Genomic DNA, 21947 nt, shown 5'->3' on the forward strand with positions numbered 1-21947 from the left:
AGGACTCTCACCAACTCAGTCTCCAAGTCTCTTCTCTCTATCTGATATCTATTTGATGCCAACGGAATGTGGCATACCAAGATGCAATAAGACTGCGTGCGAACCCTCATATCAAGGCTGGATGCAGCCCAGTAGGAGGACAATGGTCCTATGGGCTGGCAAAGGGATCAGAAACAGCCCTTCTCCTGCTGTTAGGAGTCTCACAAACAGCCCAAGTTAAACAACCCCATCATGGATGCAGGGGACAGAACTCCAGCTCCCCTCCCCATATTTATGCTCTGAGGCATAAGCCCCTTGAAGGTGGTGTTGTCCCTATTTTTTTTTTTTTGTTGTTGTTGTTCAATTTTTTTGTTCAAATTTTCACTATTTGAATATTCAGTGATTATGGCTATCAAATGACAGGTTGTTTTATCTAACACTAGTGACCTTGTGCTGCGTCTTTTCCCAGGGGGATGGATGCAAACAGAGGCCCATTCACCCCAGGTACGGTACCAGCAACCAAAGGGGGGAAATTATTTCTATCCAAATTAAGCTTACTCACAGAGATACATGCGGCCAAAAAGGCAGCTTCATCACTACAAGGAAATTACCACATGGGTGACAATCCACAAAAGGTGTGTCCCTGGAACTCAGGACACATATTGCAGACACTTATTACCGTCACCAAAAGTAATAAGCTTATGGTCCTCACAACTGCACCTCCAGATAGGGTTTCTCTGTGTAACCCTGGCTATCCTGGAACTAGCTCTGAGCACCGGGCTAGTCTCGAATTCAGAGATCCACCTGCCTCTGCCTCCCAAGATCTGGGAATAAGGTGTTCACCACCATGCTCAGCTGATAATATTCTCTCCTAGGAAAGGTGTTCTGCTTATGGAAGCTCAGACAGGTCCTGATGTGCCTTGTAATCGTACAAATTCTTACAAATTGGTGGGTTTTGTGAGCCTCCTACCCCTCCTAGGAAGTACTGTTTAAATATGATGCAAAAATATATATACCTGTTTATTTAATCTATGTGTGTGCATGTGTGTGTGTGTGCATATGAGTTGGCACATTCATGTGGAGAGCAGAGGTCAATATCACATGTCTTTCTCAAATTTTCTCCATGTTATTATTATTTTTTTTGACACAGGGTCTCTCATTGGCCCTGACACTCACTGACACTAGCCTGGCTGTCCAGTGAGTTCCAGGGAACCCCTGTCTCCATCTCCCAAGCCCTGAATTCACAGGCTTGAACCACTGAGCTCAGTTTCTCTTTGGTTGTGTTCCCAGCCTTCTTCTTCTTCTTCTTTTTTTTTTTTTTTTTGTTTTTGTTTTAATTGAACAACTTTATTTTAAAAAACAAAGATAAATGTACAGATTTTAAGCATTTTGCATAAAAGTATACGAATACATTTTTGTCAGTGCTTGTTTTTTTTTAAAGGTTTGATAGTGTGCATTAAGATCTTACTAGTTACAATAAGCATAAAGTACATGTAAAACAAGATGTAACCTGGGATTAGTAGAAGTTTTCTTGGTGTGTAAAGCCTTCTTTAATGGCTGAAACACCTCTCCAGCTCTCTCAGCTTCTTTTTAATATGAGATGTGGGAATGAGCATTCCTTTCCACCTGCTTGTGTGGCAAGCGCTTTGTCAACCAAGCCATCTTCCCAACTCCTTTACGTCTCTTTACATCAATTCCCCATACATTGACTTGATTCAAAGGAGAAACGCTGGATAGTTCCGAATTGCGTCAAGGGTCCAGAAGTGAGGCGGTGGGTGTTTACCGATGTGCTCTCCCGAGTCTACAAATCTGGTGTCTCAGGATCACTAACCCCTGCCCTCGGTTCCTCCCAACAGTGACGGAAGGCCGAGGGATCCTGGAGAGCATTCAGCGGTTCTCACTGCTGCCTACCTACCTCCCGGTGACCTACCACATCAACAATGCTGATGTCTCCTTCTTCCTGAAGGAGGCCAACCAAGACATCATGCGCAACTCCAGCCTGCAGTCTCGGGTCGAGTCCTTCCTGATCTACAAATCCAGGCGACTGCCAGTGCTCAACGCCAGCTACGGGCCTTTCTCACTTGAGCAGGTAGTGCCTCAGGACTTGATGCTGCCTTCCAACCCATTCGGAGTCACCAACACTTTCTCCCTCAACTGGAGGCTGAAGGCCTACATCCTGCAGGAGAAAGTCTACCCGAGCCATCCCAAAGTACAGGTGCTCTTCCACATCGTGGGCCGAGACTGGGATGACCACAGGGACGAGAGGCTGCCCTGCCTGCGGGTCTTTGCTTTCCGAGAGACCCAAGAGGTTCGAGGCAGCTGCCGGCTGGGTGGGGCCCTGGGGCTGTGCGTGGCCCAGCTGGAGATGCTCCCGGGCTGGTTCAGTCCCCCGTCGGTGGTGTCTGGGCGCAGGAGGCCCACGGAGCAGCCAGAGGGGAGTCCTGTGGAATTGTATTATGCTGTACAGCAAGGGGATGAGCGAGGCGACTGTGCCAAGGAGGACTCGCGGAAGAGTGGTGGTGCTCCGGCCGGCCATAATGATGTTGATGAATCCAGTCCCCCTTTACATAGAATTGGGAGTGTCTTTCTCAGGGAGACCCCCAGCAGTCCACCTTTGAGGGAGCTGCGTTTGGATAGCAACGTGGCCGTTCATTATGTCCCCAAGACTGCGCGACAAGGAGACGTACTCACCTTCCCTATCTCTGTCTCCAGGAACTGCACGGAGGATCGCTTCACACTGAGGTGAGCAGGTTCTCATTCTGTCCAAGGCAGCCCCAGAGAGCCAGCTGGGCAGCTATGGATCTGCCTAGGAGCTCCGCCTAGTACGGAGCTGTCTGCAGATGTTCACATGGTGTGTTCTGTGAGACGTAAAGTTCAGTTATACTTCTGGCTAGCCACTGAATGACGGACATACTTTTTTTGTAGGATGTAACATGTGCATGGGAGGCCCAAGGGTGTCATTCCTCAGGTGAGGCCCACTTTGGGTTTATTTTGAGGAAGGGCATGTCTCACTTTCCTGGAGCTTGCTGGTTAGGCCAGTTGGCTGTCCAGTGAGACTCTAGCACCCTCCTTTCTCCACCCTGTAGCAGTGGGGTCATTGAACCACAAGTCATAAGCACTATTATCCTGCTGATTTGTGTGGATTCTGGGAATCAAACTCAGATTTCCGTGTTCATAGTGAATGCTTTACTGACTGAACTATCTCGCCAGCCCAGAAAATATTTTTAAAGACTTGTTTTATTTTTAATTATGTATGTGTGTGTGTATCATTGTCCAGTGTATGCATATGGGTGCAGTACCTGCAAAGGCCAGAAGGGGGCATTGTTTCATCCTGGAGCTGGAGTAAGAGGTTGACTGTTAGCTGCCAGATGTGTGTTTTAGGAACTGAATTAGGGTATACTGGAGGAGCAGCAAGTACTTTTGCTACCGAGCCACCTCTCCAAGACCATAACATAATTCTCTTTAATATTAATGAAATTCCCAGACTGTCACAGAAGAGTCAAGTATGTTGTTGGGATCCCTTGACCTTTGTGGAGTTTGTCAACAGGCTTTGGGACACTGAGAGTTCCTCAAATCAGCCACTTCACAACTGGGTTTTTAAACACCTTGCAGTTTCAGCAAATCTGCAAACTCAGTTTCGACAGTTGTCAAGGCGGAAGGAGAACATGGCTTTGCCAACTCAGAATCTATTCCAGACAGGCGGGCTCTAAGTATAAAGTGGTACCAGGCTTAAAGTTGTCATTTTGTTTCTCCCTGGAAATAGAATGTGCTGTTTTTAAAAAAAAATGAAAGAGCATAAAGGGAGGCTAAATGGTGGGATCTTGGGTATCTTATGTAAGGTTGGAGCAAAGACGAGACGTTTAAAAGAAGCACCGTGTACTTTAGAAAAAGGCTCTGGAATTCGCTTTGGGGTATAATGTAAGAGGAACTTGCCTTGTGTCAATTGTGATGTAACTAAAGCCTGTAGCTCCATTTTAGACATAGGTGCATCTGTCTGCAATAATTAATTAACACAAGCATTGTCGGCTGAGCCGCAGTGTCCCAGCAGCGTGGCGTGACTTGGCCTGCTGTGCAGCAGTGCTTGTTTCCTCTTGCCTTTTACATCTAGGGGTTTTTCATCTCTCTGTCTCTCTGTCTCTCTGTCTCTGTCTCTGTCTCTCTCTGTCTCTATCTCTCTGTCTCTCTCTCTCTCTCTCTGTGTGTGTGTGTGTGTGTGTGTGTTGAGTGTCCACAGAGACCAGAAAAGGGCATCAGATCCCTTGGAGATATACACACTTGTGACCTGCACAAAATGTGTACCAGGAACTAAGCTCTGGTCTCTTGCAAGAGCATCAAATGCTCTTAACTGCTGGACCATCTCCCCAGCTCCTGACACATTAGGTTTATTGTGATCCACGAGAATATGAATGTAACTGCGTGTGGGGTACATGTTACCTGCAGATTTTCAAGTTCATTAACTACTGATCTGATTTCATATTCTCAACCAAGTTTGTAACTCCTCTTTCTTTTCTTTCCTATCTGTTTGTCTCTCTGTCCATCCATCCATCTGTTTGTTCATCCATCCATCCAACCTTCCTTCATTCCTCTCCCTCCCTTTCTCCTTCTTTCCTCCCTCCTTCCTTCTCCCCTCTCTCCTTTCTTCCCTTTCTTTTTCTACTCCCTTTTCCTTATGTCTTATTTAGGGGTGATGAGCACAAGAAAGCAAGTCATTCTTTTGCTGTAGCTCACAAATTTGAGTTGACTCCAAACTGGCATCAGGGATTCTTTTTTTATTCCGACTAAAGCAGTAGACATTAGTGAGCAGCATTTGTCTAATGATTGAATGTGGCTAAACTGGGAGGTGAAAACTTGGCTTTGTGTTCTGTGCATCTGGGGATTAACTAAAGGGGTGGGGGTGGGGTGGTGGTGTAGGAAGACGTCTGTGGGCCTGTGGCCACACTTGTGCCTCATTTTGCCCCCATCTGGAAGGTTGTGCTGCAGTTGGACATAATCCTTCTCCATGTTCTGCAAGTGTGTGCTTCAATTTCTGAATTTAGCAGTCTTCTGTAGCATCCTTAAAGGTGGCTGATAGAGAGAAGTTCTTTGTTCAGAAACTATGGCTTTATATAAGGGGGAGAGATGGTTCAGTGGTTAAGAACATTTGCTGTTCTTCCAAAGGTCCTGCGTTAAATTCCCAACACCTGTGTAGCTGCTCACAACTGTCTGATGCTGTCTTCCTGGGTGCAGATATACATGCAGACAAAGTACCTGTATACATAAAATACGTAAATCAATAAATCTTAAAGATAAAAAACAAGTAGGGTGTGGTGAAACACGCCTGTAATTCCAGCACTCAGGAGACAGAGGCAAGCAGATCTCTGAGCTCAAGGCCAGCCTGGTCTACTGAGTGAGTTCCAGGACAGCCAGGGCTATGAAGAGAAATATTGTCTCAATAAACAAACAAACAAACAGAAAAAAAAAGAAAGAACAAAGGTCCCTGCTATAATGTGTACCATCTTCCCTTGTGCATTTCTGCTGGTCATTGACTGGTGATTGGATTCTTGGGCCAGAAGAGGATTTTTACTGTACCCCAGAATTCTACCTCAGGGAGTGAGCTCTTCTAGTCTTTTCTGAAAACATCTCTGTGTGTATTTGTGTGTTTTACAAAGGCTTGAGATCCTGTCACCATCTTCAATATAGTAAGTGTGTCCCCTGGAGTCCTGAGTAAGATCAGCTAACTTTGTTCTTTAAGAGACCCAAAGGGCATCCCCATTGCTGGGCCACACAGCTCATGTGGTTAGGTTTGGTATGTAGTATCCATGTAGGTTTATTGGCTCTAGTTTTAAGTCAAAGTGTGGGTGATTTCAGATATAGAGAAAAAGTATAATGTTCAGAATCCATTTGCAATGAATCTAGTTTTAAATTTTTCTTTATTCTTGAGAAAAAATAATATATTCAATCAGATATATCTACTGCCCATTTTCTTCTTCAACTCCTCCCATATCTCCACACATATACTCTCCTCCTCTTCATAACTGCATGGGGTCATAGTCATCCACTGGAGCAAGGGAAACCTACCACTAAGATCCTCCTCCTCAATATCTATCTATCTATCTATCTATCTATCTATCTATCTATCTATCTATCAATTATCTATCTATCTATCTATCTATCATCTATCATCTATCTATCTATCTATCTATCTATCATCTATCTATCTATCTATCTATCTATCTATCTATCTATCTATCTATCTGCTTCCCCCTAACAACTACCAAATGCCCCTAGTTTCTCAGTAAGGGGTGGGGCCTGGAAACTTTCTTCCACTAGACTGATGTTGTACAGGTAACCATAGCTTCTTGAGTTCATGGATACAACAGCCATGTCATGTTCAGAGCATAGCATCCCACAGCCCATCCCCCAAACCTATGATTTTACTTACATCCTTCCTGCTTCCTCTGCTATGATGTTCCCTGGGCTTTGGTGTGTTACATACCTAATGTACTCCAATCTTGAATGGATCTACTCTGTTTATGTAAGTAGACACTTAAACATGGACCTGGGGGATAGGGTGGGCTTATCATTTGAACCTCCACAAATAGGGTTAGGTGGTTTTTTTTGTTTGTTTGTTTTGTTTTGTTTTTGAAAGAGATTGGCTATTTCGTTTAATTATTTTTGAAGATTTATTTATTTATATCAGACACACCAGAAGAGGGCATCAGATCCTGTTATAGATGGTTGTGAGCCACAATGTGCTTGCTGGGAATTGAACTCAGGACCTCCCGAGGAGCAGACAGTGAGTGCTCTTAACTGCTGAGCCATCTCTCCAGCCCCGGGTTAGGCTTATCTGTGCCAGTGGCCTCAGGGAAGATGCTGTGGAGAATATCTGAGGGGGTGGGGCTTCTATTCTAGGTAACAATTTATAAGTACATTTTAACGACCCCCCACCACCCCAGGTGTGTGTGTGTGTGTGTGTGTGTGTCTGTGTGGATGGGTAGGTGTGGGTGCAGGGGTAATTCTAATGAATAACAAGAAAGCTGCAATAGATACCTGTTGTCTTATAAAATCTTTCTAACCCTGCTGCTCTGCTCCTGAAGCCACTGTTGTAGAAGAAAAGCAAAACACTTTCGTTTTACAGACATCCATATTTCTTTAAATCTCAGAAAATGTTTTCCTACCCATTGGCAACCAAAGCAGCCACAGTACTTGACCCTTTGCTCTGAGATCCCACGCGCCATTCCATTCCCTATCTCCCTCTCCACAGATCACAGGGTTTAGAACCACCAGTGGCTCAGATTGAACAAATGCCAAGCTGGAGATGACAAACCTGGGGACCCTCTCTTCCTCCACACCATCGATTCATCTTTCCCCAACAGAGACTGATTTCCTGAAAAGCTCTGGTTCATAGGTTGGACTGGAACTCGAGCTAAATATTTATTCAATGTCAAGGAAGCTTGTGTAGAGGACAAAGTCCAGAGATATAGAAGGCAGAATTAAGACAAATCAGGGCTTTTCCCAAGGGCCCTTCTCAAGTTCATTGAGTGAACAGATCCCTCTTGATGATAATGATCATTATCAAAGCCCACTTACAGCTTGCAAAGAGCTCTGCAGTTTTAAATACTAAATGAGGTACCCAAGAACTCTGTGACAGCCAGCAGTGCACCTACCACTGTGTCACATACCAGAGACTTTGGGAACTGGGGAGATGGCTCATACAACAACGTGTGCCACGTGAACACAAGGGACCGAGTTTGATCCCCTGCACCCACAAAATAAAACATCCTATGTGGTGGCCTGTGGTTCAGTGGCTAGCTATTGTAGCTGAATCAGCATGCTCTCCACTTGGTGAGAGACAGTCTCAACAAGGTGGTTAGCTCCTGAGCTGACTTCTTACCTCCATGGGTACAGACACACACAAGCACATGTCCCCCCACCCCCCGAAAAACCATTCAGGCGTGCACACAGATGCATAACTGTTAATTATAACTAAAATATAAAAAATGCTTTGGATCAAGCCGTTTCTGGGGATTTTCCTGCCGAGAAAAGACCTTTGAAAGAGAAAGCCAGGTATAAAGAAAGAATATTTGACATGTGATTAGGGAGTCAGGATTGAGGTATGTCTGGGGATGCCATTTGGGTGCTGTATTATATTGCACAGGGTTCTCTAGAGGAATAGAACTTATAAATATGTTATTATAAAGAAATATGTATTATTATCTATAATATATTACATGTATTAATATATAAAGGGGGTTATTAGAATTGCTTACAAGCTGTGGTCCAGGTAGTCCAACAGTGACTCTCTACCAATGAAAGGTTCAAGAAACTAGTAGTTGTTCAATGCTCAAGACCAACGTCTCAGTTGGTCTTCAGTATACACCAGAATCCCAAAGACATAGGTTCTAATGCCAATGAAGGAATGGACTTTCCTACAAGGACAAGAACAAGCAAGAAAACAGAGCAAGCTTTCTTCTTCTGTGTCCTTATATGGGCTACCAGCAGGAGGTGTGACCCGGATTAAGGGGGTGGATCTTCCTACCTCCAAAGATCTGGAATAAAAATAGCTCTTCCTATTTCAAATAATTTAATTAAGAAAAAAAAAAAAAAAACTCATAAGTATACTCAACTGCTCAGGTTTTAGTTAGTTCCAGATGTAGTCACCAACCAAGAATAACCATCATAGGGGCTAGCTGCTTTACAGAGGACATGGGGCTTTCAAAAATGATGAGTTGGTTTGTGATTCTAAGACAGAACATCATTTGGGCATGCCTGTGGGCAGTGACCCTTCTGATCAGGGAAATGCAGGTGTTTGCCAGAAGAGGGCGTTAATGCTAGGTGTGATGGTTTTTTATTTGTTTGGCCCAGGGAGTGTCATTATTAGGAGGTGTAGCCTTGTTGGAGTAGGCGTGTCATGGTGGATGTGGACTTGGATATCCTCGTCCTAGCTGCCTGGAAGCCAGCCTTCTGCTAGCTGCCTTCAGAACAAGAGGTGGAACATTCGGCTCCTCTAACACCATGTCTGCCTGTATATTGCCATGCTCCTGCCTTGATGATAATGGACTGAACCTCTAAACCTGTAAGCCAGCCCCAATTAAAGGTTGTCCTTATAAGAGTTGCCTTAGTTACGGTGTCTGTTCACAGCAGTAGAACCCTAAGACGCTAGGTCACATGACAGATGCCTGCTACAAAATGTTGAGTTGCTGTCCACACAGCAGGCATGAGAAGCCTAGAACTGGCAATGAATGATGGTAGTAATACTTATAGTGATGATGATGATGGTGGTGGTGGCGGTAATGATGGTGACAGTGACGATGGTGATGGTGATGATGACAGTAATAGATATGGACATGTGTGATTCCACATTCTCCTTTTCCATGTTGCGGACTGTGTTGCTCACACCTTTCTTTCTGTGTGAGCTCAGCCTCATGTTGCACTGAAGCCAGCTGCGTGTGGTTGACGAGTCAAATCCCTGCAATCTTATGGCGAGAACCAACTAGAGGAAAGGAGAGCACTGTACCCACCATCCCTTTGTTCCCTAGAACGTGAGTCAGAACAGCGTCTGGGACCTCTGTGGGGGATGCATTCTTTTATTTCTCCAATTCTTATTTATCCAGGAATGGGGCCAGAGATAACAACATGAGAGGTAGGAACAAACGTTGCTACTGGGGGCTTAGCTAAATGAGAGAGCGTAGCCTTTCCTGGCGCCTCTGCTGTTACATTAGTCATTGCTGTAAATGGCATTTTCCGATACAGAGCATTGTGTTTGCCCACTGGGACCACAGGGAGCTTAAGAGAAGTGGCGCAGCTCATGAAATTAGGCCAGGTGGGCACCTGCCTGAGCGTTGTCCCTCCTGTGCATCTCAGAAGGGTCCTTGAGACTCACTGAGCCCGTTTCTCTGCTCCTTTCTTGTTTGAGTGTATGGAGCATAAACAATGAGCAAGGAAACCTCAAGCCCAGGTTGTCAGCGGATTCAGTACTCAGTAGATCAATTCCACTGGTCACGAAATGCAGGGTGTCGGGGGAAATGCAAACAGCCAACTTAAGGTCACTTTGAACTCCCAGCATTGATTTGAGAGTCCGCAGGTAAGTACATAAGTAGCAGGTCTCCTCTAACTTAAACTTCAAAGAACAAATACAGAAAGGAGCCTGCTGGAAGCCACTTAGGAGGCATGTTCTTTGAGAATAACTCGGGAGGTATCCAACCCAGCATATTCCAAAGTGTGATACTACAGACCTGGGTCTTGGCTTCCTTTCCCCTCCCTGCATGTGAGGATATAAAATGTATATTGTGTGTGTGTGTGTGGTGTGGTGGTGTGGTGTGGTGTGGTGTGTGTGTGTGTGTGTGTGTGTGTGTGTGTGTGTGTGTTCATGATTTTTCACATGTGCTGACATGTATCTGGGTGCACATATGTGTACATGACATGTATGTGGAGATCCAAGGTTGATGTCATGAATCATCCTGCACTAGTCACACACAGAATAGTAGCTAGCCAGCTTGCTCCAGGGAATCCTCTGTCTTCTAAGGCTGGAAGCACTGAAGTTTCTGGAATCCAGACTCCAGTCTTCATGCTTGCATGAAAGACATTCAGCCACCGAGTAGTCCCCATCGCCAAAGGCTTATCTCAAAAATGTAACAAAAGCCATATTGTGGGGAGGGGATATGGACTAGGGGTGGGGTGGCTAAGGAATGAACTGGATGTTTGTATGTCTCGCTTCCTCTCATCAGACCCATGGAGTCGGCTTCCTGTGTAGTCTCATGCAGGTGCTTTGAAATACCTGTATACTTTTGGACACTCCTTCCATTGCGGAATAGGACCAGGTTCTCTCTCTCATCCTCACCCGCCTCTGCACCTGAACCCTTTGGAAGAATGGTGTAGATGGGCTGACTTTGAACTCAGAGGCTTATCAACAACCTTGACCTGGCTCTGCCATCTCCAGTAGCACCTTTTCTTAGAGTCCCAAGCCACCTTGTGACAGGTCCAGCCCTCTCCATAGGCCCTGGTGGCCTCATTGTTTGGCCCTTTGACCCTCCCAAGACGGGTTTCCTGTGTTTACTAGCCTTTGAGCTGTGTCTCTGCCCTCCCAGTCACCATCCTCACATTAAGTGTCCAGCTCAGGTCTCAGGTTAGTCTCTGGCTAAAGGTGCTGTTAATTGAGCCATCTTTGACAGGGCAGTGATTTAGAAAGATGCTTGTACCCATGGAAACGGTGGTCCTTTCACAACCTGATCACGTCTAAGTTGCAGAAATGTAACAGTGCCAGTAAGGTTGTCATCTCTTAGTCCCAGGTGGGAACAAGAGCAAAAGGGCTATATGCAGCTTGAATTGACCCTAGCCAAGGAGAAGACTGTATGTAAGGTAAGACACCACAGCTCCCACCGGAGACCCGGACCAGCTGGAAGAACCAGGGGTGCTGAGGTTCGGTCTTTTGGTATCTATTGTACTCCCAAGTATAGGCCCTGAAGATCTGATTATCCTGGAGATGAGAGTCCACATGTCCAACTTGGCCCCAACTGATTTATGATTGGCAAATAAAGATGCCAAAAGCCAGTAGCTGGAGAGAGGAGACACAGGTGGGGTTTAGATTTCCTGGCTTGGGGGTCTGAGAGGGACCAAGTGGAGGAAAAAAAAAGGCAGGGGGAGGAAAAGCCACCATGGGTTAGATAGTCATGAAAATGAGGTCTTGAGGGCTGGCCGTTTGGAGTCAAGAGCAGACCGGATGAAACATAGTAAGTAATAACTCGGGGGTAATAGATAGGGAAGTAGATTCTAGTAGCATAGCGGGTAGGTATCTGCCCAGCTTCTGTACTGTTTAAGGCTTATTGTAAACATGAAGGTTATATCCTGGAAATAAATGGTGAAAGGCAGGGTAGAAACCCTGGGTTGGGATTATTTCTACCACATGGGGTGCTGGGTAGCCTCGGCTATGTACTGAGTGGAGAGGTCTAGGGGGTGTCTGCACCGCTGGATCTCCAGCTACTCATGTCTCCTCCACATCTGGCTTCTTTTCCCAGGACTTCCCATGGCTGGAGGCTCTGCGGTTGTTCTCTGCTCTGGCTGTGTCCTCTGTCATGAGCCATGATGGAGCAGGGCCTTCTCCCCAGGGACCCTCTACTACAGAGCAGGGGCTGCTGGGAGCTGAAGCCCAACATCTCTTGACTGAGTGATTGGCATCGTGATGATCAAAGGCTGTCCGACATTTAAAAGCACAGGCAGGCTGCCGGTGTTAACAGAGCCTGGCTTTGCTGATGGGGACTTTGGGCCATCTTTTAAAGATAGCGAAGCCTCTGAGACTCTGGCCATATCCTTAAGGAATCATACTGACTGCAGTTGCCCTTTCTCAGCACACTGGCAGTGTGAACTGGATAATTCCAGATCTCCATCCTGCCCGTGGAGTGTTCCTCTGGAGCACCCTAGGGTGCCTGGTAGCACCCGTGGCTGTGATATTCCTTCTACTGTTCCCACTTGAGTTGTGAAAAGAACTCCTGAATGGCTCTGGTCTTTGCCAAATAATCCCCAGGGCTCAGTCAGCCCTGGCAGAGACCACAGGGGAACGGTCTCATCTTAACTGCTGAGTTCTAGATTCCCTTTCTCACCTTGGGTGACACCCCTGGGGCTGGCAGTTCTCAGTTCTTGTGGTGCTTCCTGCTGGGTCTGTCAATCATTTTCTCTTTCCTGCTGGTGGGAGCCATGAGAGTTCAATAGATGGACATATTGACTGCTGTCCAGGAGCTTGACAAGAGAAAGCAAAAGCAGCAGAGGGTGTAAGGTCCTCGGGACACTAACCCGACATGTTCAAAGCCACTGAGATACACAGCTGGGCCAGCTCTGCTCTAACCAAATGCATGCTTAGACCTGTCTGTGACACTGTGGCTACAGGCTACCCCCTACAGCCAACACTGAGATACTTTAGTCCCAGAATGTGTTCTTTAAAAAGGAAAATCCATTCTATTACTTTACTTTTATACATGGGTATGCACACATGAGTGCAGTGCTCTCAGAGGCCAGAAGAGGGCGTGGGCTCCCATAGAACTGCAGATCCAGGTGGACCTGAGCTGTTCAGTGTATATGCCAGGAACCAAACAGGTCTTATGGAGAAGTACATGCTCTTAACTGCTGAGCCACCTCCCCAGCTCCCCGAAGTTACTTTAAACCAACAATTGTGCAAGCAAAATAACGGGTTGTTGTAGTAGACATGATTTTTTTTTTTTTTTTTTTTTGGTCAAAGAATCTGAAGATAGGTATCTTTTGTGAACCTAAGTGAAGTGCTGCCTTTGTCAGAAGGGACATTTCTGCAGCCTATCATGATTTGTGTGTGTGTGTGTGTGTGTGTGTGTGCTGAGAAACCATGTCCTTTCGAGAATGTTTTTACAGGGCCTTGGGGAATCCAAACTTACCACTTTTTTTTTCTTCCCATGACTCTGAGAGAGTTTTATTACAGTTCTGATTTCTATGCTGTGTGTTTGTGTGTGCACATGCACACACATGCTAATGCGTGTGAATTCATATGTGTCTGGGTGTCAGAAGGCAACCTCAGGTGTCATCATCTGGGCTGCTGTCCACACCCTTAAAGGGTCTCCCAGGGACTTGAAGCTCACCAGTTAGGCTAAGCTGCCTGGTGAATAAGCTCCGGGGAACTGCCTGGCTCTGTCTCCCCAGCAATAGGATTACATTCTTCCAAATTCTTTAACGTCAACAGCAACCAAAGCTCAAGGGTTTTTGTTTCTAAGATAGAATGGAAATGATGCAGGAGGTGAAGGGACATTTCTATATTTTATCACCAGGTGTGAGCCATGGTCAAGAGGAGTCTGTACACAGAGCTGATGTGGGGACTGTCTTCTGGCCTAGAACTGGTTCCCTTGCTCTAACAGACCCGTGTCAGTTTTCAAAAGGAGCAAGACTTGCTGCCATAGTTGGTTATCCTTTTGGTTGTCCTTGAGTTGGGCAAGATGCATTTGATCTAATTAATTAGTTTATATCTGCCCTTAGAACTCTTGAATCCACCACTTATGGGGGACTCGGAGGTGAAGGGCATTGGGTAATGGTTCTTGATAGAGTAGCAAGAAGCTATGCTTCATCCCATTAGCTCTAGAAGCTGTTGTTCCTGGAGGCTCATGCTCAAGAGCAATGCACAGGCTGGGCTGATGGCTACTTACCTTTCTGGAAGATGAGTATGTCTCTTATCAGCCTGGATGGTTGCTTGACCCTGTAGCCCTATCTACCTATGCTCTTCCTCCCTGGGTCATTGGATTCTTTGCAACCTATCCAACTATACTAACCCCTGGGGTCTGTAAACTGCTGATCACAGAGATAACTTTCCCCAAATAAAAGATTATTTTTCATTACTGATGTTTTCTAAGCTTATAGGTTTAAAGAGAAAGGGGCCATGTATCTCACAAGCCAGTTACCTAATAATTACCAACTGCCCTACCCAGGCTTCCTGTTCCAGGCCACCACTATGTTTTTGAAAGTTAACTTCAAAGGGTTAGAAAGATGACTCCACAGTTAAAAGTATTGCCAACTCTTGTAGAGGACCTGGGTTTGAGTCCCAGAACTTACATGGAAAGCTACGACTATTTGTAACCCCAGTTTCAGGGGATCCAGCACCCTCCTGTGGCCTCTGCTGGTATTGCATGACACAGTGCACACACATTCATGCAGGCAAAACACCCAGACATGTAAAATAAAAGAAAAGCAACTTTTGAGAGGGTATATACTGAGTAAATGTCACAGGTTCTAAAGGGTGCCTATGGCATTGTTAGTGGGATGGCTTTCACATCAACAAAACTTAGTGATGGAGAGTCACTGTGGCTGAGTGAGAAAAGGAATGCTCTATGGAGCCTTAGGGGGTGATGTTGTTGCTCCGGATTACAATGGTCTCATGGATCTGTGTAGGTCAAAACTATTTGTATACCCACATACCTACCCATCCACACATGTACATGCATGTATGTGTATCTGTGTATGGATTACATGATTCTGTACATTTATAAGAGGACCCAAGAAACTCCTAAAATGTGACTTTAATGGTTAAGGAATGATGCAGGTATGACTCCATCTTGGATTATGTTACACTGAGTCAGTCTGTTACAACAAGCCAACCAGACAATTCCAGCCTCTTCTCAACCAAACAGGCTCTGATGACTTTGGTTGCCTCTAAGCCACACTGTTAGAGAAGGCAACACAAATGCTGTAGCACACAGCCCTAGGTCTCAGATGCCTAGCCTAATCAGCGTGCCATGATTCACACAGAGCCAGTGACCATGGGAAGATGGACAAGGAGTAGGGCCGCAGGTCTATCTGCCATCTTATGGGACTCAACTTCATCACATGTAGACAGCAGACAGGAAGTGAGAATGGAGGACCAGAACAATCATTTTACCTTGTATGCCTTTGACCCACACACGGTCACCTTGCTAGAGGAAGTGACCAGCTGTAGAGACCAAGGTATAGTTAGGAGGGTGCCTGGAAATCTCTCCTTTTCTCCTTGGATTATACTTGATCATTAAAGGAAACCTCCTTCCACCCAGCTCCAGATCCCTTTACCAAAAGGCTCTCTCTCCTCCTAACTCATTGCCATCTCCAATGCATACAGTCACACTTATGCTGTACCATGTTTCACCATCCTAGGGTCTGAGTCGTAAGCACAACTTGGATCTGCCTGGTCCTTCTGATGTGTGTCACTCATCTTTCCCTCCCTATAACAGGACATGAATCAACTTAAATGGAAGAAAGACTTATTTGTCCCATGTGTTAGAGATTTCATCTGTGCTGCATTGTATCATCAGCTGCTTTGGGGTCTATAGCAAGGGAGAACATCATGGCGGAACACATGGAATTGGCCACTGTTCACATCATGGTGATCAGGAAACGAAATGAGAGAGGAAAAGGCAAATGACCCCAGTGACCTACTTCCTTTTCCTTGGTCCTAACTCCTCCTGAGGGTTCTACTGTTTACTAACTGGGACGATGCTTTTAGCACAATAGCTTGAGGGGCCACTCGAGATCCAAGCTATTGTCACGTCTGTGTGGGTCAACCCTTTGCCCTGTATGATCTGATCTTGTCCCGCTATACACTCTCTGGGACCTGTCATTTAACTCAGGGAGACAAACCAAACCCCCATGCTGTGCTGTGCTATGCTTTCTGGTCTACAGACTATAAAGTAGCTATTGTTTATTGTAACAGCTGATAATGGTGCCTCTCCTTATCCTGAGACTGGCCTTTTGGTCAATATATGCACCCAGCACTGTGCCTTTGGGAAGCCACTTATACCCCTATTATATCTTCCCTTTTGTGCACCTCAGCTTAACTGACTTGCCACATTCCCACCATTTCTTTGTTAATTGCCCAATATCCAATTTCCCTTCTCCTTGGTTCAAATGAACAGTGCTCTGTGGATGTTGAGGGCAGCTTCTGTGGGGCCCGGCATAGGCCATGTGCGCTTCTTCCTCATGAGAATTTCTGAAAAATACTCATGCTTAATATTGGAAGCATGTTACAATGACCAGTCTACCACTGCCAAAGCATGTCTCCATCACTAAGCAAGAACACGCCAGCCACCTTCCTACCCAAGCTAATGCTGGTTCCCAACGTTGAGATGCATTTTACTTGAGGTTGTGAATCTCTGTTTTCCTCTTCTATTTGGTTAGGGATATTGCACAACAATATTTTTATATATTCTCTCAATATTTACCTATTCATTGTTTTATTCCTCTCTCCTGCCAAGAGACAGTTTCAGTGACTCCACAGCCCAGCGAGGGAAACATCAGAAATATTTCCAAGAGTTTTTCATAAATGCTTCCAAATTCTCCCTTCCCTTTTGCAAATGGGGAAGAGAGTGAGTACAGATCTGCCAATTGTACATATGTGTGTTCCCAGGATCCTTCAGCACTGGGCTCCCTCCGGCTCGTAGCCCACTGTGATGTCTGCTGGGGCCTGGAGGAGCCGAAGCCATTGTTTCAAACAACAAAAAGAAGTTTTGCTCTTTATAGGGTTTCATCAGTAAGATTAAAATAGAATTTATTTCATATAAAACGAGAGAATGATTAAATTTCCCTCAAGACCCCTCCACTGCAACCTGACAGCTCTTAATTATAGAAAAGAGTCAGAATTTCAGATTGGCACATTTTCTCAAAATGAGCTAAAACAGTCTGTCACTTTGAAGTTTTTAATGATTAGGCAATAGATAAAAATCAAAGTGTATCAGAGTGTGTGTAACATGCTTATTTTAGCTGAGTCTGATGGGATATGTGTTCTCCCACCTGCTACAGAGGCTGAGGCAGAGGGATCACACATTCAAGGAACACAGAGGTGTGGGGTGTGTTTCTCTAGTGAAGTACTTTTCTAGCTGGCACAGGCTAATGTTTACTCCTTTACGCCACAAAAGAGGCAGGTTTTATATATGTTAGAAAAGCAACGCACACTGCAGGTATTTGAGATAGACAAAGGTGGGGTGAGTTTCAAGTCACAGAGCTGTTCATCTCCTGGTCTGCAAAGTCTAGAGCCTCTCAGGAAGTAGTTGACAAACATCTCTACACGCTGACAAGCCACAGTGCACTTGCTTATTTATTCCTTGTGTAGAAGAGGTCAGCATTTTAAGTAGGAAATTAAAATGCTAATTTCCCCCACTGACTGCAAGAGTCTGAAAATCTTCTGCTTTGTCCTCTTCCTTATGCTCTGTTTCATCCCGCTAGTACCTTGGTTTTGGATTCTTTGCTTTTCTGCATCTCCTAAGTCCAACTTCCCTAACCTGAGCATTGCAGATTCCATGGTGGCTGGGGTTTTTCTATGCTGATCAAACTACTCTACACTTTTCTTTTTGTTTTAAAGTGTGTGTGTGTGTGTGTGTGTGTGTGTGTGTGTGTGTGTGTATGTGTGTGTATGTCCATGTGAGTGTGTGGGAGCATGTATTCACATGTGTGGATAGGGACTGATCACTGTCAGCTGTCTCCCTCAGTCACTCTTAGAAGGGTCTTGCATTTGGGATGAAGAAAGAAGTCACTGAAGTGGATTCTTGAGGGAAGGGAGTTTGTCAGAAGAGTAAATAATGCCATGGGTGGACAGACAAACAGCAGTAAGGTAAGGGTTCTAAGGAAAGTCCAATCGCAGCTTCAGAGACAGACAGACACCATGAGTGGGGAAGCATGCCCAAATAGCAGAGTCAGGGTCTTTCTTATAGGTCCCTGAGGATGGTGGTTTCAGAGCTCTCTGATTCCCTGGCAGGAGGCAGGGAAAGGGTTGGCGAGTAGGCTGTGTGGGCAATGATACCACACATTGGCCATGTAAATGTAAAGTTGCTTTTCCAGAATTGGAGTCTGTGGAAATATATTAGCAAGGGAGGGACTCGCAGACAATATGACAGCAGGTACCTGTCAGGGTCTGTGAGAAGGGAAGGGTTGTTGAAGGTGTATTCTGAGGAGCAACCAAAGTCTAACTTTACAGTCAAGCTCTTTTTGGCTTGTTGTTGAGACAGGGTCTTTTATGAATCAGGCTGAATGACCAGCAAGCTTTGCCCACCACTCTTTCTCCAGTGTTGGGTTACGACCACTGGCTGCCACTCTTGGCTTATTTTGTGTGTGGATTCTGGGGAGCGAACCCAGGTTCTGGGGCTCGTATGACAAGCACTTTACTGACAGGACTGTCTGTCAGTCCTGAGCCTACTCGCCTAGACTATCACTGCTGTTTTATGAACTGTAGCCAGTTATAATAGGACAATGATCCTGGCTGTCTAGCTGAAGGCACCACTATGGTGGTTGGGGTAGTGTAGAGTAAAGGCGACCTAGAGTAGAGTACATTTATCGTTGTAGTTGAGGATGACAATGTCTTCAGATTGTTGCTCTTATCAAAAACAACTTAGGGGAATGAAAGGCTTTATTTTGCCTTATACATCCAGATCATAGTACATTGTTGAGGGAAGTCAAGACTAGAACCCAAGCAGGAATTTTAAGTAGAAACTATGGAGGAATATTGCTTGCCAATTCTTTTAGAGGCTCATGCTTAGCTAGCCTTCTTATATAGTGTAGAAATGCCTGCTTAGGGAATGGTGCCACCCACAGTGGGCTGGGCCCTCCTGCATCAGTTAACAACCTAAGCCATTCCTCAATAGATATGCCCAGTCTGATCTGATAGTCCCCCTGTGGAGAGGTTTTCCTCTTAGATGACTCCAGGCTGTGTTAAGTCAGTACTAAGGTGGTTCTTAATTGAAAGATAATGCATGCCTGTGGAAAGAAAGTTGAGATAAAGTTATCTTCCAGAGAAGCTTTATTGGGATAACAATAGCATCAAGATCGTAAACAACCATGGTAGTATCCTGAAAGGAGACAGCATGCACCCTAGGGCCCATAGAACAAAGGGGTGTTTTGGGAAGGGGTGGAGGGTACTGGAGAGAAGGAAATACACACCTTGTGACCTAGCCTATTACTAAATATCATGATCCCATTGACACAAGTCTAACTATACCATCAGGCAGAAACTAGCAAGGCAGGCTTTGTTTGGAACTGCAAGAGGGAGTGAAGAGACTCCATTGTTTTAAGATTTGAAAGGATTTTTGTTTTGTTTTGTTTTGTTTTTATTAACTTTGGACAGTGCTGCAAGAGTGTGGTCTGACTTCTTGGAGAGGGGCAGCTATAGAATCTGTAACCCAAGAAAGTACCAGATGCTAACTGTGTTACTATGGAGAGGTGGTAAGACTGTTGGGTTAAGAATGCAGGCTCTGGGGACAGGTAAAGACAGTTTGTAGCGTGTGGCAATTTACATGTTCAGTTTGTTCAGAAGGAGTCCTGTGTTATGGTGGCTTAGTGAGCATTACCTGTAGCTGTCATTGTTGAGATGGTTATACTAATGTCTGAGGAGTTTGTGACACTTAAATTTTATTTATTTTTATTTTATTTTATGTGTATGAGTGTCTGTCTGTACTTCTGTGTAGCATGTGTGTGAGGTGCCTACCAAGTTCATACAGGGTGTCAGATACCCTGGAACGTGAGATACAGGTGGTTTTGAGCCACCATGTAGGTTCTGAGACTTGAACCCAGGGTCCTCTAAAAGAGTGCTCTCAACAGCTGAGCTGTCTCTTCAGCCTTCTGATGATTTTATTTTCTTACTGATCGGAACTAAGGGTTCTTATATATCTTATACTTTCTGAGCAAGCCTACTCTCTAGGATATACTTTATATTCTTTTGATGAAAATTACCGAACCCTAAGAAGAAAAGCATCTCTTGGAGGAATTCATTCTCCCTCATTAGCATGTCTCCTAATGGTCCTGTCAATCTGGTCCTGAGATAGTGCTGTTTCCTGCCAGGCAGGTGACATTCTCCCTGAAGCTGAGATTCTTTAGCTTTCAAAAAGCCCAGGCCTGACAGGGCTCAAGCTGTGGTGAGAACCAGGCAGGACATCATCCAGAGAAGAGCTGTGTTACAAGATCCCATATTGATTTACCTGGATGGCCATGATGGGTCTTGATGTTATTATATCTTCTTGCCTCTATTTACTCTGGAATGGCAGATATCTATTCTTTTATTTATTTGTATACATGTATACTTAGAATATGAATGGGCTTCCCACATTCATATCATCTTCAATCACTGTCCACATCATTTTCTGAAAGAGGGTCTATCATCTAACCTGGAGCTGACCAGTGAGCTCCGGGAATCCTCCTGTCTCTACCACAGTGCTACGATTCCAGGCTTGTGCAGCTGTAAATGGCTTTATACACAGATACTGGAGACTTAAACTCAGGTCCCCATGCTTGACAACAGGCACTTTATCAGAGCTTTCTCCTTGGCCCCTCCCCCCTTTCAATGTACAAAGTCAAGCCACGATGACTCCTTGCTTGTAATGCATGAGAAGATACGTAGGCATAACATTTCTTCTCTATGCTTTTCTCCTTTTGGAAAGAAAGACCTTCAAATAGTGGTATTTCCTTGTCTGAGAATCTTGCATCCCCGTGTGATCTGTAGCAGCTCAGCCTGGCAGTGTGGCAAATGGGTTCCCTCTCTAGTCTCTTGTACAAAGCAAATTCATTTGTGGACCACTGAGACAATCACTACTTTGTGTAGCCTTAGATTTTTGAGAACCTGCTTTAATAGGTTTCTTAAACACTCCAACCTCCCTTCTATCCCACCAGCCAAAGGTAGGGGGGAGAAAGATGGTTAATAGAACACAGGGGATGTGGACCTGTTTAGAAGTAGTTCTTTGGGGATGATACCAGTATTTGTTGTCAGGATATCAGCAGCCCAGTCCAAGCTGAAAACACCAAACACAGATCAGTAGCTGCAGCTTGCAAATTTCCGCAGCAGAATCAGCAAGAAGCACCTGCAAAATTGTGAGCAGTTCTTTGGTGCATTTCCATCTTTGAAGACACAATAGAAGATTACCGAAGACCAGCAAAGCATTTCAAGGTGACCTAATACAAGGGCCTCCTCTCACTGTCTGTGGGGTTATATTGATAGTATTTCTAAATATCACACAACTTCTCAAGCATTAGCTCCAGCAAAACATCATATGGCTTCTCTTGTGTCTGCTTCAGCAAAACGTCTTCTCACATGTCTGCTTCAGCAAAACATCCTTTCACAAGACAACTTCCAGAAAAACACTACGTGACACAGCTGATTTTCCAAAGAAACCAGTTTTCACTTCAACTGTGGATTTAAAAAAAATCACTCTTCTCGCACTGGGTCTTCACAAATGGACTGCCTGATGCTTTGCTCTCAATTATTCAGAATTAATTCCTGGACACCCTGCTAGAAAACTGCTAGTTGCCTAGCCAACATCTACCGCCTGCCCTGCTCAGTCCTTGCTGGTAGAGTTCTGACTGGCTCATCCTGGGGTCAACAGGTCCATTTTAATTCTTCTCTTCCTTGAATCCTTTATAGTCATGGTTGGCTGTAAAACCCAGTATGTTCTGTTGAGAGCTAAACAGAAGTTACTGAATGGTCCTCATTGAAGATACAAAAAGCTAAGCCACACCCTGTCTTTTTCTTGATTCTTTCC

The 21947-nt window shown here is 45.0% G+C and overlaps 1 protein-coding gene across 1 annotated transcript in view; it reads left to right on the plus strand.

The window, feature by feature from the left end:
• Nucleotides 1-21947, plus strand: part of TMEM132D (transmembrane protein 132D) — a gene marked incomplete at both ends in the record, with an annotated part of 594183 nt that overhangs the window by 145564 nt on the left and 426672 nt on the right. The window contains one exon of the mRNA XM_080941251.1: nt 1836-2721. Within this exon, the coding sequence (XP_080797377.1) occupies nt 1836-2721 (886 nt within the window). The remainder of the gene's footprint in view (nt 1-1835; nt 2722-21947) is intronic.

This window comes from Micromys minutus (assembly GCF_963924665.1).
Source record: "Micromys minutus genome assembly, chromosome: 29".
NCBI lineage: Eukaryota > Metazoa > Chordata > Mammalia > Rodentia > Muridae > Micromys > Micromys minutus.